This window comes from Panicum hallii, chromosome 9 (genome assembly GCF_002211085.1).
Source record: "Panicum hallii strain FIL2 chromosome 9, PHallii_v3.1, whole genome shotgun sequence".
In the NCBI taxonomy this organism is placed as follows: Eukaryota; Viridiplantae; Streptophyta; class Magnoliopsida; order Poales; family Poaceae; genus Panicum; species Panicum hallii.
The window spans coordinates 69,373,213-69,389,037 of record NC_038050.1 but is presented as its reverse complement, the minus strand read 5'-3'; the positions used below and the strand labels follow the sequence as shown (position 1 = coordinate 69,389,037).

General features: G+C 44.2%; 2 protein-coding genes across 4 annotated transcripts; both read right to left on the bottom strand.

Annotated features, from left to right (window-relative positions):
• Nucleotides 1-2,661: 2,661 nt before the first annotated feature.
• Nucleotides 2,662-6,437, bottom strand: LOC112873680. 2 transcript variants are annotated; one of them, XM_025936689.1, is made up of 7 exons: nt 5,775-6,437; nt 4,733-4,960; nt 4,105-4,312; nt 3,736-3,872; nt 3,377-3,457; nt 3,218-3,284; nt 2,662-3,146 (listed from the first exon to the last, which is right to left on the bottom strand). In XM_025936689.1, the coding sequence occupies exons 1-7, from the start codon at nt 6,143-6,145 to the stop codon at nt 2,823-2,825; spliced, it is 1,416 nt and encodes a 471-aa protein (XP_025792474.1). In that variant the 5' UTR covers nt 6,146-6,437; the 3' UTR covers nt 2,662-2,822. The 2 variants fall into 2 exon arrangements, with proteins under 2 accessions (XP_025792474.1, XP_025792475.1); XM_025936690.1 differs by having other exon boundaries at nt 4,733-4,955; nt 5,775-5,954.
• A 1,280-nt stretch (nt 6,438-7,717) lies between these two features.
• LOC112874654 (calmodulin-binding transcription activator 1-like) lies at nt 7,718-14,932 on the bottom strand. Of its 2 annotated transcripts, none has more exons than XM_025938104.1 (13): nt 14,678-14,932; nt 13,636-13,755; nt 13,405-13,520; nt 13,201-13,289; nt 13,075-13,117; nt 12,124-12,274; nt 11,895-12,017; nt 11,468-11,790; nt 10,442-10,813; nt 9,638-10,329; nt 8,990-9,566; nt 8,261-8,602; nt 7,718-8,134 (listed from the first exon to the last, which is right to left on the bottom strand). In XM_025938104.1, exons 1-13 carry the CDS (start codon nt 14,715-14,717, stop codon nt 8,024-8,026), a joined length of 3,099 nt encoding a protein of 1,032 aa, XP_025793889.1. In that variant the 5' UTR covers nt 14,718-14,932; the 3' UTR covers nt 7,718-8,023. The 2 variants fall into 2 exon arrangements, with proteins under 2 accessions (XP_025793889.1, XP_025793890.1); XM_025938105.1 differs by having other exon boundaries at nt 11,895-12,014.
• Nucleotides 14,933-15,825: the final 893 nt, after the last annotated feature.

Below are 15,825 nucleotides of genomic sequence, written 5' to 3'. Positions count from 1 at the left end.
ATCAAAAACTGAAAAATCTGCAATGTATACTTACATAATTTTGATCTTTCCACCATTTGTCATCAGCCACGATACACCCTGTCATAGGATCCCTACCCAAGCCGGTAGCTTTGGTGTTCAATATCTTCCATTAGGTATACCTTCTTTTAAGTGCATCCCACCTATTCTTCATTTGCCCTTCATTGTAAGGTCTCCTAGTACGTTCAAAAAACTTATGTACAAGATTCGCATACCCAGTGCTGTTCAAATAATGTTGGGGCCTATTCTGGGCGAGAACTTCTTCCACACAAATATCATTAAAAGTTTTGGCAGCAAATGAATCCCATTTCGCCGCAACCTTCGCTCCTTTTTCCATCTACTCAAAATATAGGACTAACATTATCACACATCAGTAGTAAAACTTCAGTTTACATAGTACAGATAATATGAGGTCATCAAGCCTAAATCACATACATAAAAGTTCACATTACATGACCAAGCATCAAGAAAGCAGCGTGCTGAATAAATTAAGTTGGACAATAAACAGTTGAAGTAAAATGAAATAAGCAATGTGCATGCCAACTGCTGAATAGATATGTTCTCTCAGTTAAATAAAAAAAAGACATGTAGAAGTCTAAAACTCTGTAAGGAATTGAACATTGGGAGAGCACAACATCTGCACAAAAAGGTTGTGCTCCTGAGTCCAGACGTATGGCATACACCATAGCGACAAATTATGATACTACCGGAACATATCAATAGAGCTACTACACCATATATGATCATAAAAGGCTAGACCATATATGATCCTCTTCAAATAAGGTGAACTCTGCATATAAACATATGGTATGTTCCAATAATTTTGTTGTCTTACGGTCATGCAAGCTAGATGCAGATCAATTAAATTTAGAATGGAACAAAATAATTGCTTGGAGACTTTGTTACATGCTACTTCTCCAGTTCCAAGCAAAATAAACTGAATTTTTTTTTGATAGAGGCATAGTTCTCAGTTATATTCTATTGGGTACCTCTACTGCATCTCTCTTAAAAATATGATGATATGGACATTGATTCATTAGGGTACTAAGCCATAATCATTATATTCACTAAACACATATATTCTGACTGATTATGGCCCTGATAAGTATCATCAAATTTCAGAAATTGGGATGACTTGCTACTTGGTTTTATATCACCTTGCTATTTTCTCAACAAATTTAATGATAAACGCAGGTTCTAGCCTGCCCATTTTCTTCCACCTTCGTCGTCTAGGGAACACAAGACGCGATGCTATTGGCAGAGCTACAAGTATGTCGCAGATCCACTCTAATTTTTAAACCGGCAAGAAAGAGATTGGGAAGAAAACACCAGTAGTTACCACGCTGAAATGTTCACCACGTCCACTAGGGAATGCCAGGAAACAGAGACGTTTTGTGCAAGGTAAGTTGCATCAATCCCAGCTAGTTCTGTTCCGTCTAAATTTGAAAGCACTTTCTTATTCTGAAGTCTCTTCCTTCCAGCGCGAAGCTCCGAGAAGAAACAAATTAATCCATGGACGGATGGATTTGTATTAGCAGAAAACCACGCATCACAAAATCTGATTGGATGCATGTCCGCTCTACGGTACTAGAGAAATCGGGTAAATTGCTGGCGCCTCACAATCACCATGCAATGCAACTCAAAATAGAGCTAATCTTATATCTGGTTGATATTTATCCGCAAATCTAGATGACCGATTTACATATTGTCCAATTCGAGCACTACATATTTTCCACAGAAGAGTAATTTAACAATAATCGGGTAAATAGGCAATGGTATAGGAGGAAGAAAAATCACCTTGAAACACCTGCAGCAAGTGGAATCCGGCTGGATCTGACGAGGAATCGCGCGACTGGGGACGAGGGCTCGATGCTGTGCCCCTGTTCAGCGGTGACCCTGGGGAGGAGGGGCGACGACCAGGCGACCGGTGCAGAGGGGGAGGCGGCGGCGGCCGGTGCAGAGGGGGCGGCGGCCGGTGCAGAGGGGGCGGCGGCCGGTGCAGAAGCGAGAGCAGCACGGGAGGCGCGCCGCGCGCGCGGCCGCTGCGGCGGCTGGAGGGCTCTGCGACCCCTTCCGACGCCCAAGGGCCGCGGCGCGCGTCCCCTTCGCGCGCGGACCGATGCGTTATCCCCCTCCCGGCCGGCTGCTGGGATGCACCTGCCGCCTACCGGGCGCCGGGCGTCGAGCTACTGGGATGCACCTGCCGCCTACCGGGCGCCGGGCGTCGAGCTAGGGGAAGGGGGCGCCGCTCCTAGAGATGGGGAGGGGTGCAGAGGGGGCGGCGGCCGGTGCAGAGGAGGCCGGCGGCAGGGAGAGGCGCTGGCAGCGCAAGAGGTGGGAGGAGAGAGCGAGGGGTAGGGAGGACCGAGGGACAGGCGCACGGGCGCATGGGGTGGGGAGCTGAGGGAGGGGTATGCAGAGGAAAATGCGTCGCTTTCCTGCGAATCAAGGGAAAGGATGCCTACCAGAAAAAGCGCTCTCTAGTTATATTTTGGATTCCCGGAGAAGCGACGGTGGAAAAAATCAAGCTCACAATCGAAGCGTTTGGCGGGATTTTCGCTTTTTTCTGAGAATCCGATTTTAATCGGAACCAAACAGGCCCATGGTCACTCATATGACCAGAACACTGTTCTGATGAATCAATTGAATAAATCTACTTTGCTATACCCACTAAATTCTGATTCTTGCAAAGAGCCTCCTGTACAAGGCTCACTGTAAGCTAGAAATCCTCTAATGAGTCTACTGTCCCGCTACAATCACAAGATGATACAAAAAACATGTAATGGACTCTACAAGCCACCATATCACTGGCACTTTTTGGCTTCATCTGGTTGATAGCAACTCTTACCCTCGTTGTCGAGTGGTGGTGGCACACCAAATACCCAGTCGAGCACATTCAGGTACTTGGACCGGAAAACTTCTCTTTCCTGCGCATAGCAATGCATAATGATTGAGGTGGCCATGCTAAACACAACTACATCTGCTCGTTTTATCTGCAGTATTGGTGGGCAGAGTCCTGCATCGGTCATGCATGTGAAAAAGCTCTCGATGGCTCTGGCAAGACAGTACAGGGATATCTCAATTCTTCTGCTCTTCTTCTCGATAAACAGTGCCAAACCTGTTGGAAACTGTCATGTGGAAACAATTTAGTATCATAAGAAAACATGCTGAATTTATGTGGCAAAAGTGCTTTGCATACCGTGCCAAGTATAACAAGAGGGGTATTTGCACTCTGGAAGGTTCTAAAAAGCAGGCAGGTCCAAGCCCTGAAATAGAGAATGAAACACCATGAATTGTCATCCCCCAAAAAAGAAGTGATGATATAGTGTGCACCGCAAATAAGAAATCATGAACTCACCATGCAGATGCACAGTATACTGAGAGAAACAGGCTAGATCTTGCTATCCCTAGAAGACTCTTCCCTAAAATTGTGTCAGGTCTGCATGTTGTAAGGGAAGCCAAAGAGAGAAAAAAACAGTTAGAGAAACTGCATCCTTTTTTAAGGAATAGGATAAGGCAGCATGACAGCTTGCATAGACTACACAAATCCTGCTTGCTCCCCTTCTCAGCCTAAATAGGATAAACTTATCAAGTTTTAGATGAATCGTAATTATCCTGTCCATCAGAAACTCAACTGATGCAGGGTACGAATGGTTGTTGGCAGCACTAATTACCAACCAAACATGTCAATGTTATTGCACTGCCGTATACGTATACCTTTTCATGAGGTGCTGCCGATGAACTACTAGTGCTGGAACTAAGTATACTGGAACATATACAGGAACTGCTCTTCCATATGCTTGTAACAAGAATGAAAAGACATGTCCTGTACATGATTGGTTACCATGCACAATCTGGAAAGCAGAGATAAGGGGTCAGCCTGGGGAAAAAATAATTTAACAAAAAATGGAAACAGATTAACTATGAAGAGTTATGAGTTATGACACAGGGAATGTTATGCCACCAAACTGATCCTATGGGTTGGTTGATAGGCCAAATTTCAAAGTATAACTGAATGGGGACTCAATAGTTCATTCATGTACAACAGATGTAGTTATTCATGTACAACAGATATGTAATACTTACCGAGCAAGGCACTTTCATGTTTGGATCTAACTTTATGTCAACACCAACAGATTTGTAGTGCTTCTCAATACCCGCTAAGTTAGTGAAAGCAGTGTGGTTGACTATATCTTTCACACCTTGCAAAATAGTAAGATCTTTTCCACCATGCTTATTTAGAAATGATTTATACGATGATGGCAAACTGTCCTGCTTTAAAATGTACGCTGACCTGCATGAGAAAAAATGGAGGGAAAAAAGGTCATAATTGCTCATGCTACAGAATATATAGCATGGAGTTCCTGTATATGTATTATTGACTAATTACTTGGCCCATGACAAGAAATAAAAACGTTTTATGCATGATATAATGGTTCGAAGCTTTGCTTACACAATGCTGAGCTCAACACATCCAAACAACTCCATTCATGGCAAATCTTTAAGTATAATTAGCAATATTTTCCAACTTCTAATAAACAAGAGGAGAGAAAAAACAGTGCTATGCATGGCATACTGATTCCAAGCTTTGCTTACACAATGATAAGCTAAGCAGCCCGAAACAATCATGCTCATGGCATACCTTTAAGTATAATTAGCATAATTTCTAACACTGCAACCTAGACACATGATTGAATACTGGAAAGGAACTTACAAAATTTGTGCAGATGCGAGGCACATAAGGAAGATATCACCATGTGACCAAGTCAAAGGTTTACAGATCTTTCCAAATCTTTTGCTCTTTATTCCACAACGGGATGCAAGTACTGCTGCACGCATGAGAATGTATATAGCCAAACTAGTATGTTGAGTTCCAGGTCCAGTCAGGAGCATAGAAGGACCAGCAATCAACCCAGCTAAGAGTGACCTCCACCTTGCTGTTCTGAAGCAACAAGAGTATAGAGTTACACATTATCTAACAAAAAAAATGGTGCTTCGCAAAGATAGCATGAAAGCTGCAGTGAAACAAGATGCATTCTGAACTGTAATGTTGATGAGCAAGCAGGAGACCAATGAAAGATACTGTGACATTAATACATCATAAGACTACTAGCATGCAGGCCCCTTATTTATACTGCATCAAAGTAATTCAGAGTTCTAGACCTGAACTTCTCACCACAATAACATCTTTAAATGTGATGGACAGCAAGTTGCAGAAGTATTATTTTATCAAACAAAACAGTAAGACACCACTAGTCTAACTGGAATTAGCATCCTTGATCACTAACGAAACAAAATTGCTTCCATGGTAAGAAATTGTTTACAATTGCAGAACTGATAAGTTCTCACCAGCATCAACAATCCTGCATGCAATCAGGGAAGAAAGAACAATTTTAATGAGAACACAACTAATCCTACTCAAAGTACCAGTTCCAGCCTCTTTTACACAAATATTAAGAAGTTTAACTGGTCTGCACTAGCCATTTTCTCTTCCTTCTCTTTTTCTAAAATTGCTCATACACGTCATCTCACAGTTCACACACCATCATCACCAATTAAAGTTTAATTCTCACCTACACAGCACAATCTATTATCTTTCGTGCAGTTAACTAAAGCCAACGCTAACGATGTGCTCGAATCATCGCAAAAGCAGTTCACACATCGTCTCCGCGGCAAGCAAATCCGCAGTAGAGCTCAGCACCGCCCAATTCGTGAAATTAGGAACTATTTCAACCGTGATGGTTCCGTGAACTGACCTCTTACGTCCCCAGACGGCGGCGATGTACTCATCGACGGAGACGTAGCTGCCGGCGAAGGTCCCCAGGAACAAGCCGTACCTCACCGTCTCCTTCACCGCCAGCACCACCGCCTCCTCGTTCGTCATCGCTCCCGCCTTCCTCGATCTGGGGGAGCGGCGGCTGCGGATGCGGACGAGGACGGAGAAGAGCGCGAGGCCGCCCTTGAGGCCCGCGCCGATGGCGAAGCCCTTCCCGGCCGCCGCCAAGCACCGCCGGAGCCACCGGAGCTCGCCGTCCCCTCCGGCCGGCGCCACCGGGGCCTTCCCCGGCGGGGCGGCGCAGTAGCCGTTCGCCGCGCATTGGAGATCCTCCGGCGGTGCGGGGGCCATGAGCTCGCCGGCGACGGGGGAAGCGCGGATCGCCCACCAGGCACCACCGCAGTGAAGAAGAGGAAGCTCTGATGGAAAGCAATGGGCGAGGCGTGTGTTAATGGGGTAGATGAGGCAGTTAAACTAACCAAACTGTTCTTGCTTTGGGGGCGGCAAAGAGCGGCTGTGCCAACACGGCAACACTCTACAGTTCCACGCGTGCCAATTTATATTTCTGGTCATCTGGGTAAAACTCGAATGCGCGCTAGCACAGACTTCAAATTTCTGAGATTTTGTGGATATTGTCGACAGATTTGAAATTTGCATATTTGAAGTTGTGGAGAACTCGTAGAATGGTGCTGGGAAGAGGGTATATTACTATTGAAAATTGAGAATTTTGTAGAACATCATTCTGTTCTGCATCATGAACACAAGAACTGAACAGCCCATTACTGGCGCAGCCTGGTTACTTTTTCTATGAAATCCAAGGTTGAGCCGAGGGTGCAAGGCTGACAGCAACCTCCCTGAAACCGGAATCTTTTGCAGGCGACACACGTCCGTGGTGCTGTTCTTCAGTTACACGTCGACGTCCTCCAATCAATCAGATGTAGGTAGAGTAGAGGCTGACCACCGCCGGGACGGTTCGGGAAAGCAAACCAAACCATCGTGCCCGTCCGTCAACCGCAGACCATTCATTCTTTTGGCAACGTTTTTTTTTGATTTTTTCTTCTCAGACAAATCTGTGGACTCAGAGTGGCCAATGATCACTTTCGCGCGCAGACGCCAAGAAGCCTGATCTGGCTGTACTCGTTCTCCGTGCTCTGTTGCGTCGACCGAAAGAAGCATGATCTGACTGCCAAATATTTTCTTGGATGGTTTTATGCGTCCTCTTCAGGCATGGGTTGAGAGCCGTGCTCGTTTTGTAATCCAAACGTACACACCATGAGGTTTCGGTTCAGACAAGCAAGAAAAGGAGCAGGGCCTTCAGGCCTTTCAGGCAACCCATAGCATACATGAAAAATAACACTGCCACGAGAATGCTGCTCTAACTCTAGCAACGCATGGAACGCGTGTTTTCCTTTTTGGTGAATGAGAGCTTTTACTAGTCATGAGAGAAGTTACAATCACGATCGGCAAGATGGACGATATCGTTTGCCACAACCAAACAAAGCAGGTGGACATTTCTCAAGCTAACTGCACTAATACATGTGCCACTTTGCTTCATTCTCATTTCACATGGACGATCTTCACCAACTGCATTAGCAGCAGCTCTTTGGCTTCCTCCGTGAACAAACCAATCTCCGAACGACCTCTTTATTTCTTATTGCGGAAACCAATCTCCAGTTAATCTTTAGTTACCATATCATATGATCAAGAATCGAAGTAATAACTTATTTGGCACAAAACATTTTGTTATGCACATACGACACTACTTAGAGAATAAGCTAGACAGGATTAAATTTGGTGGAAACAAGAACCCAAAATTAAGCTTTGGTGGTGAACATGTATCATCTATAATTAGCAGGAGAGGTAGGCGCGCTTGACACACAGCACTGGCGGCGGAAGAAGAGAGCGAGGGCGAGGAGCTCCTGCTTCGCGACCAGGACGGAGTTCCACCGTAGACATTCATTCAATAGAGTCCGCAATAGATATATTTTCCTTCTATATACATACACGTACTGTACAAGAAAGCTAAGCTAAATAACAAAGACCAGAAACAAGGTAACCGAATAAAAAAAACTATATACAAAGATGGTCAACCTAGCCAAGCAACTACTAGGGGTTATCATCATCATTTGCTAGAACTAACAAATATAGGCAGGTAAGTAATTTACAAGACACCAGTGCTACGTTCTCGGAAAAAGAAAAAACAAAACACCAGTGCTCACTGCTCAGGACCTAGATATTGCCAGGCATTGGCATGTCGTCATCCCACAGCTTTTGGAACTCACTCATCACGAAGCCTTCATCCATATCGGTAGACGACTCAAGCATCTTTTCTTGCAAAGCCTGTCATGCCAGCACCAAAGAATTGTGAAAATTATAGGTTCAGCAATTCCACTATAAAGCTTCAGCAGTTCAAACCGAAAGCATCGGCTAGTCAGAAACAGATTCAGCTAAAAGAAATCATTAAACCTGGGATTCCTGGAGTCTTGTGACGACTGTCAGAATCCTCTGATACTGATCCCGAGCATCTGGGTACTGAACCATGGACTTCACTCTGGCTAGAGCTTTCTGCAGCCTTTCTTCGGTCTGCTTCCTTCCTTGTTGCAGGAAATCATAATCATCCTGAGCAGGTTTATTTTGGATCAAATCGCTACGGCTGCTGCTAGTGCCCTCCACTGCACCTTCTGTAGACCGAAACCCGCGCAAACCAGCCCCTTTTCGCCTCCAGCGCAATATTATCTTCTCTACTATTCCAACAGACCAAATGATTTTGCGATAATGCTTTCTCACTTGGTGACCTCGCACATGAGCCTATGGGCAGCAGGCAATGACAGGGTTCAGCATTGATTATTAAAATATCATCAAGGACATACATATCTTAGACAAAACACCATGGTGCATGGATTATTCTACACTGGAAATGAGGCTTCTCGAGTAGGGCCTGAACCCTGGGGGACATATGTGCAAGTTCCATTCAGTGATATGTTTTGTAACTGCTATGGTTATTATCATCCAAACTAACTGAACAATGTATGGTTTGCTGAAAATTTACCAGAAAAAAAAAAGTAGAAATTTTTGTAATAGTACATCGAACATATCGCAACTAGAATTAACACAAACTATTAAGCTGGAACAGTCAGGGTACTACTTCAAAGTCAGTGCATCACTAGTCATATATCATACAACAAATAACAATACCTGGATCTTGACGATGCGCTGTCTAATAAGCAAGAATTCCTTTCTTCCCTTCCACCCACGGTACTTGTTTTGTATTCGAGTTGCAGCAGCATGTAGGGGATCAAGCTGCCCTGGTTTAGATGGTTTAACAGATAAGAGTGACAGGGCACGATCATCTGATATCGCACCATTGTCATCCTCGTACTGAACTGCTTGCTTTCTCTGGAAGGATTGCATCCTGAAAACTTGATATATACGAGCAGCAGCTTGGGCAGCATTTCGAACAGCTCCTAGTGAATCTCCCATGGATCCAGCTAGAAGACCTTCACCTGCTAATGGTGATGCTCTTCTTTCAGTAACATCTCCAATACCAGGCAGACCGGATATTTCTGAGGCATTGCTCCCCATGGTTTCCTTAAGATCGAGGGTCTGGAGATGACTTATTAAAGCAGACTCAGCCAGGAAACCAGAAATTCCCTTGTACCCATTAGCTGACGCAAGATCAGCTGGTGTGCTTCCTGTAGGGAAATCTAGCGTTGGATCTGTCAAAGCTCCAGGAGCTGCACCAAGTGCGATAAGTGCAACAACTGTTCGCTCTCTGGATAACAGGAGGAACAACATCAGTACACATAAAAAGTATGTAACAATCTCACACTCTGAAACACTTACCTGCCACAAAATGCAGCCCAATGGAGTGCAGTCCATCCATGAGCATCTCTGAAATTTATGCTCACACCAGCAGAAATTGTTGGCCTGATAGCCCAATCATATCCTAGGGCAGCTGCCAGATGAAGCACACCCTGCCCTTCCTCATCTAACACACTGGGGCCCTTGCCACCATCACCTGCTTTGTGGACAAGCCAGATATGCAATTTTTCCTTCAAGCGATTTTCAAAGAACTGATCCTGCTTATCATCAGTGGCAAGCTCGTTATCACAAGCCAACTTTAGCAACTCGGACCAGGAATCGTTGTCTGTCATTAGCGAGCTAATCTTCTTGCTCAAATCAATCATCTCCTTTGTGGGGTTAGATACTGTTGCCTGGTACTCATCTTGTCCCAAAGACAACAGGTCATCAAGACGCATCTGGAGATATGTTTTGTTCGCATCATCATGTGGACTTGGGACATCCATGTGTTTAGAATTACTTGGTCGGAACTCAAACTCTCGGATCTCGCTGCAGGCCAACCTGTTGGAGCATGTAACATAAAAAGGAACCCTGCCAGGTTTGTGTGATGGAGAATAGCATCTGAGAGTCCCATCAGCTGAAATCTCTGCTGGAACTTCGACTTCTCCAAACATACATGACCACTTGCATCTTTGAACCTCATAAGAATTTAAGAATCTACCAGTAATGAGAACCTGGATGATATACAAGAAACATCATAAGAAGTTCAATGAGCCATAAGGACGGTGCTATGACACTTCCAAGACTTTCGAGCCAAGGACATATGAAATGCTTTAGAAGGCATACCCTAGTCTTGGAGCCCGCATATGTCCAGCTTGGAGAAAAATCAGATATACTAAACAGCTGGTCTTGTGCAAGCACCGGATCAACAGTGAATTGATCCAACTGATCACGACTTGATGCTTCAATGATATTGTCAGTCTCTTCGCTGTTCCAGTACACTCCAGAACTGGACCTAATTTGGGAATCATCTACTTCACCAAGTTCCTTGCTCATCCATCTTGTAAAACTATCACTTTTCTTAAAGCTGTCCTTCAGGATATCAGAGAGACCGGATGACTGAGTTTTCAAGAGAGGGTAATTGATAGTTTCCTCCAATGATCTACCATTTTGTTGGAAACTGTCCTCTGTAGGAAACGAGCTGATAGCACCTGGAAGCTGAAATTAAGTAATTTCTCAGTGAATTTACATAAACAAATAGGAGACAACAATGGTAATACAATACTGGTACTGTAAAACCTAATCAGATGCGATTGAGCAAAGCCTGCAACATAGCCTACAATATAGACTTGATGCCATAAAGGCAACAAAGTAGTTCTATCTGTGAAAACTATAAGAAATCAAATTGTAGAGATATTAAGAAACAGCATTTCTGTGCCAGTTAGAAGTCCACTAATGTGACAATTGGAACTGTAAACTTGCATAATCTCAACTACACCATAGGTTCAACAATAAAAAAAATAGGTAGGAGTAATAACTTTGGGATATGATATGTCAGTTGTGCAATATCACTTAGCTACATGCTTTCTCTGTTACTCCAATTTTAACCTCGATGAATTATATTAGCTGGAAAACAATTTATTTTCACTATTATTTATCTTCATGGTGCTCTGTGTATCACTAAACTTTATGCCAGTACTGCTGGCTGGAAAACAAGCTGCACATAGCTGCCTTCTTTATCTGTTAGATAACATGTGATTACTGCCCAGCTTTCAACCATTATAAAGTATCCATTAGGTAATAAAACTCGCAGAATAGCTAAGCTTTATACATGTGATATATTTTGCCATATGGAAATGTGCACCAGGATACCTGCCACAGTGATTCTTCATCAGTGTCTACAGTATCTGCATCCTTAATACCCAATCCATTATATACTTCACCAAATGTGAAGGATTCAATTCCAGGTCCTTCAGTGAAAGGAAATTGTTTGGAGGGATCAGTAATTTGGGGTGGAGGCATTCGATGGATCCCTTGGTCAGGTAGGCCATTCAATGATGATGGATCCAACTGATTATCAGCCCCATTTAATGCAATTCCAAGAGCAGGCTCATTAAGAGCAACTGGTAAGGCATCTTGACCATGAGAATATAAGTCTGTAGTAGTTGCTGTAGACAGGAAGCCTTGATGGTTACCTAAACATTATGTGTAACAAAAGAATACAGGTCAACTCAACTTTGGTCCATAATGAGAATAAACTATTTCAAATGCCTTCCAGAAAAAAAATACTGCTACTTGCCAACAAACGGTGAAGGAATGTAGCAGCTCAGAATAGAAGCTCCCATCACAGGTCCACCTCCATTTTCATGCTGCTGCGTCCAAGAGAAAGGGTGGTATCCGGCTCCTCCCGAATAAATATCTGCTGCAGCGAATTTGGCTTTAGATACGCTGTGCATAATTGGAATGTGTATCAGTAAAATATTTCAGTGAGCTTTATGTAGAACAGAAGAGATGGTATACAGTTCTACCTGATTCTGTTTCCTCATATTCAGTGGCTTGTCCGCTAACAGAGCTTTCACCCTCTGTAGTTTGTGAAGGCAACTGACTTAAAGGGCTATCCGTACGAGCAGCTTGCAGCATATCATCGTGCCCTCTAATACGAGAACTTGATTTGCCACCCTGGTTGTTGTATACAAATATGAGGGGGGGATGTAAATTTTTAAGCAGACAATTCCAGGAAGAAATTGTTCACAAAAGATGGGAAATAGGGATGTAAGCTCAGAGTTTGGATCAAGATGACAACAAAACATAAGTAGCAAAAGTTTCTTTTTAAAAAAAAAGGAAGAAAGAATGCATGCAGGAAAAACAAATTGGCTACTTGAACCAACATAAACTAGAGATGCCTCATAATGGGTTTCCATGCATTAGTACAATAACAATCTTTCAGAAATATACATCCGCAATTATCATATTACATTTCTGTTTTATTAATGGCTCATTGAATAAAAACTGATGCAAACTCATAATGATGCTAAAGCATTTTCATATAACCTGAGTATAAGTAGTTTAATTACTGGTTTAGAATAAAAGTCGGGCATATTTAGCTTAATTACTGGTTTAAATGCTCCAAATAGCATCAAAATAAAGTACTCCAAACTAAAACTAAATCTACTACAGGTGTACAGATAACAGAAGCCCTACATCCTTGCTAGACCTGAACCTGAACATTATTCTCAGAACATGACATGAAACAAATTGCTTACATGTTGGCACAAACCTCCAGGATGCTATGTTATACTAAGAATAAGCTATGAGAAAACTCGTGTGGTTACTATGACAAAAGGTAACAGACAATAACCTGATGTAAAAAACGAATTAACATAATTTTTTTCAAGAATACAGCATTTAGGATGATGAAATCCAGTAAGTAATGGACAAGCAGCTAAATACATATGAATCAGAGTATGATTGGGAATAACCTTGACTTCGAGATAATGTACAAGCACAATGTGCATAAAATCCCTGCAAAAAGTTATAATCAATCCAAACGTTGTTAGCGCGCCTTCAAGCAGCACAATATGAGTTGTAGCAACATGAACCCTTACTCTTCCAACATCCAATAACTCCTCCTCTGAAAGTTTTCATTTTCTTCCCCATGAGCATAGTAGCAGTGAAGCACATCAATACTTCCAGACTACATTAATAAAGAATTGTTAGTTTTATTGCCCTGATGGCCATAATTACTTAATAAGATAAAGTATGCTGTAATTGTACACAGGAAAACTTTCCATCACTCAAATTAGCCGTACTTTTAATCTTTCGTGAGCTTCTTTGACAGTTTTTCCATCTCTTTTCTTCCTCCAATTATGGCCATCCTTCCGGAAATACCTCAAAACTTTCCGATCAAACAAGAAAAGCGAACCACCTAAAGCCAGCAATAAAATAAAATATTAGCAAGATAAAAATATTTTAAAAAATGAACACTTTTGGAGAAGCAATTATCGAACATAACAGTGTTCAGCAGAAAATGAGTGTCATACTTGGAGGTCTATTTGGTGGTTCTGGGGCAATACGGAAATTTCTGTAGTTTTTAAGTATTTCACAAATCTCCGCAGGTCGTAACCATCGGTGTCGTGCTTCCTTCAATATCTGATCAACATCTGTTTAGAGTTTATGAAAGCAAGGGTTAACAGTTGAATATAATGTTATAGTTAAAAAGGAGTCAAAGGAAGGTGGTCATAAAAATATTCGGAATAAATTTTAGTGATAAATGATAACCAGCCTTCACAAAATAGAGCTGTCTGACCATCTTACTCTCACTAGTACAATAAAACTTAATATTGGGAGTCCCTTTTGCAAGTAAAATCTACTGGATTTCCTTGAAAGTGAAACCCTTAGGACTGCGATGTATCCCGCAGAAAATAACTTCTAGAGTGGAAGAGGGTAATCTGGAAACAGTTCATTGTACCTAAGTTTGGAACTTCAAAATCTCTTTCTACGTTTACAACTTAGCCCCCCAATCATTTTTTCAAAAAAATAAAATAAATAAAATCTACCATTTGACATGCCGGATGCACGCACATCTCAACAAATCTCAAGCCTTAACCCAACCAGAAACCAAAAGTCCGCAGCCTCGGTTCATGCTACAAGCCTACAACTCTCACTTGGACACAAAATACTTACAGAGAAACCCTCTTGATAACTAGAAGCTCTCCAAAAAAATCCAGGTTGACGACCCAATTCCAGGTATCAAGTACTAGTAAGTAGTAACTTCGATCTAAACCCAAACACAGTCCAATTTCACACAGGTGCATGACAAGTCCCCACAAAGCAGGGTGCTGAAAATTCGTCTTCAGAACATTGAACTCCCGAACAAAAATGTCCCCACTCCCCCAAGGCTTTGGCAGAGCTGCTAGAGCTTCAGATAATTCCACCCTGAGAACGCGACGGTCGCCGAGACAAATCAAAAGAAGGACCGACGCGTTGACCGAACCCACTCCAACTCCGTCCCCCTGGTCAGGTGGATCAGGAGTTTGAGGACGAAACAAACAACGCCTGAGGAGGACGGCTCAGTGCGCTAACCTAGCTGCGGCGCGATCGCGTAGCGCCGCGCCTCCGCCATCGCCGAGCCCGGCCGGCGCGCGCGCGCGACCAACCAGAACCAAGCACCACCGCGGCCGGAGCCGCTCACCAAACCCCTCCGGGCCTAGCTGGTTCCGGGGACGATCGCCTCGTGACTCTCCCGGATTTTTCGCGGGGGTTTTGTAGAGGATTCGGGAGGCGTTTGGCTGTGGCGTCCCCTACCTGACGACGGGGAATGGGGACAGGACTGCCAGCCGTCGACGAGGTGGGAGCCTTGAGAGCGGGGGGGAGCGGCGGGTGAGGTCGAAATGGCCGTTTTGCCCCCCGGGTTAATGCCTGGATGGTCCCATGGAGCAGGGGCCATCGCGGGAATGGGGTTTTTGGGGCCTTGTGGGTCCAGGGTCCTGGGCGTCCGGGGTCCGGAGCGGTTGGTAGGCGCGGCCGCTGAAGACGTGGGCGGTTGGTGGTGGCGGCAAGCGTAGAGGCCAGGCCACACTAGCTAGCCTTGCGTGCGAGTCCGCGCGCGGACTGCGGCGGGGCTGCTGGCCTGGTGTCACGTTGCTGGGCGAATGTTTGTAATTGATTCCGGCAACCATGCACCAATGACAGTGAAAGCAGACTGGCCTTGTAACTCTGTAAGAACAAGATTGTCCTGCTGCTGCAGTGGTTTCAGAGCGTGGTCTGAACTCTGAAAGCACAAAATTGGCGAGCTTGGTCTGAAATCTTCAGCATGCTTGCGCCTAAAAAGGATCAGCTCCCGAGCAAAGCGGGAGAACGCAGAGGTTGGGTACATTCAATGCGACTATGCGAGAGGGTCCAAGATATCCGAGAACGATGTGCAGGGAGGCAGTCAGGGTGATGTGATCCCTATCCGCGATTCGACGATTCCCCATCTGTCCGGAGCGTTCAGCGCGGAGGGGCCGTGCGTGCCGGCCAGCCGCTAGCTGCGTCCTGCAGTCGTTGTCTGTCGCCGTCGCGCCGGCGTCTTACTTACGTTTTGTTCCTCCTGTACAGTGGTAGTGCTGGTCACACTTTACAAGCCGGCACTCGAGGCTCGACAGGTAGTAGAGTCGTCAGCCATATTCCGAGGCACGCACTCATCCGCCACCTTAGCCTCTCGCCTTTTCTCTGGTCAGATCAGGCCGTCG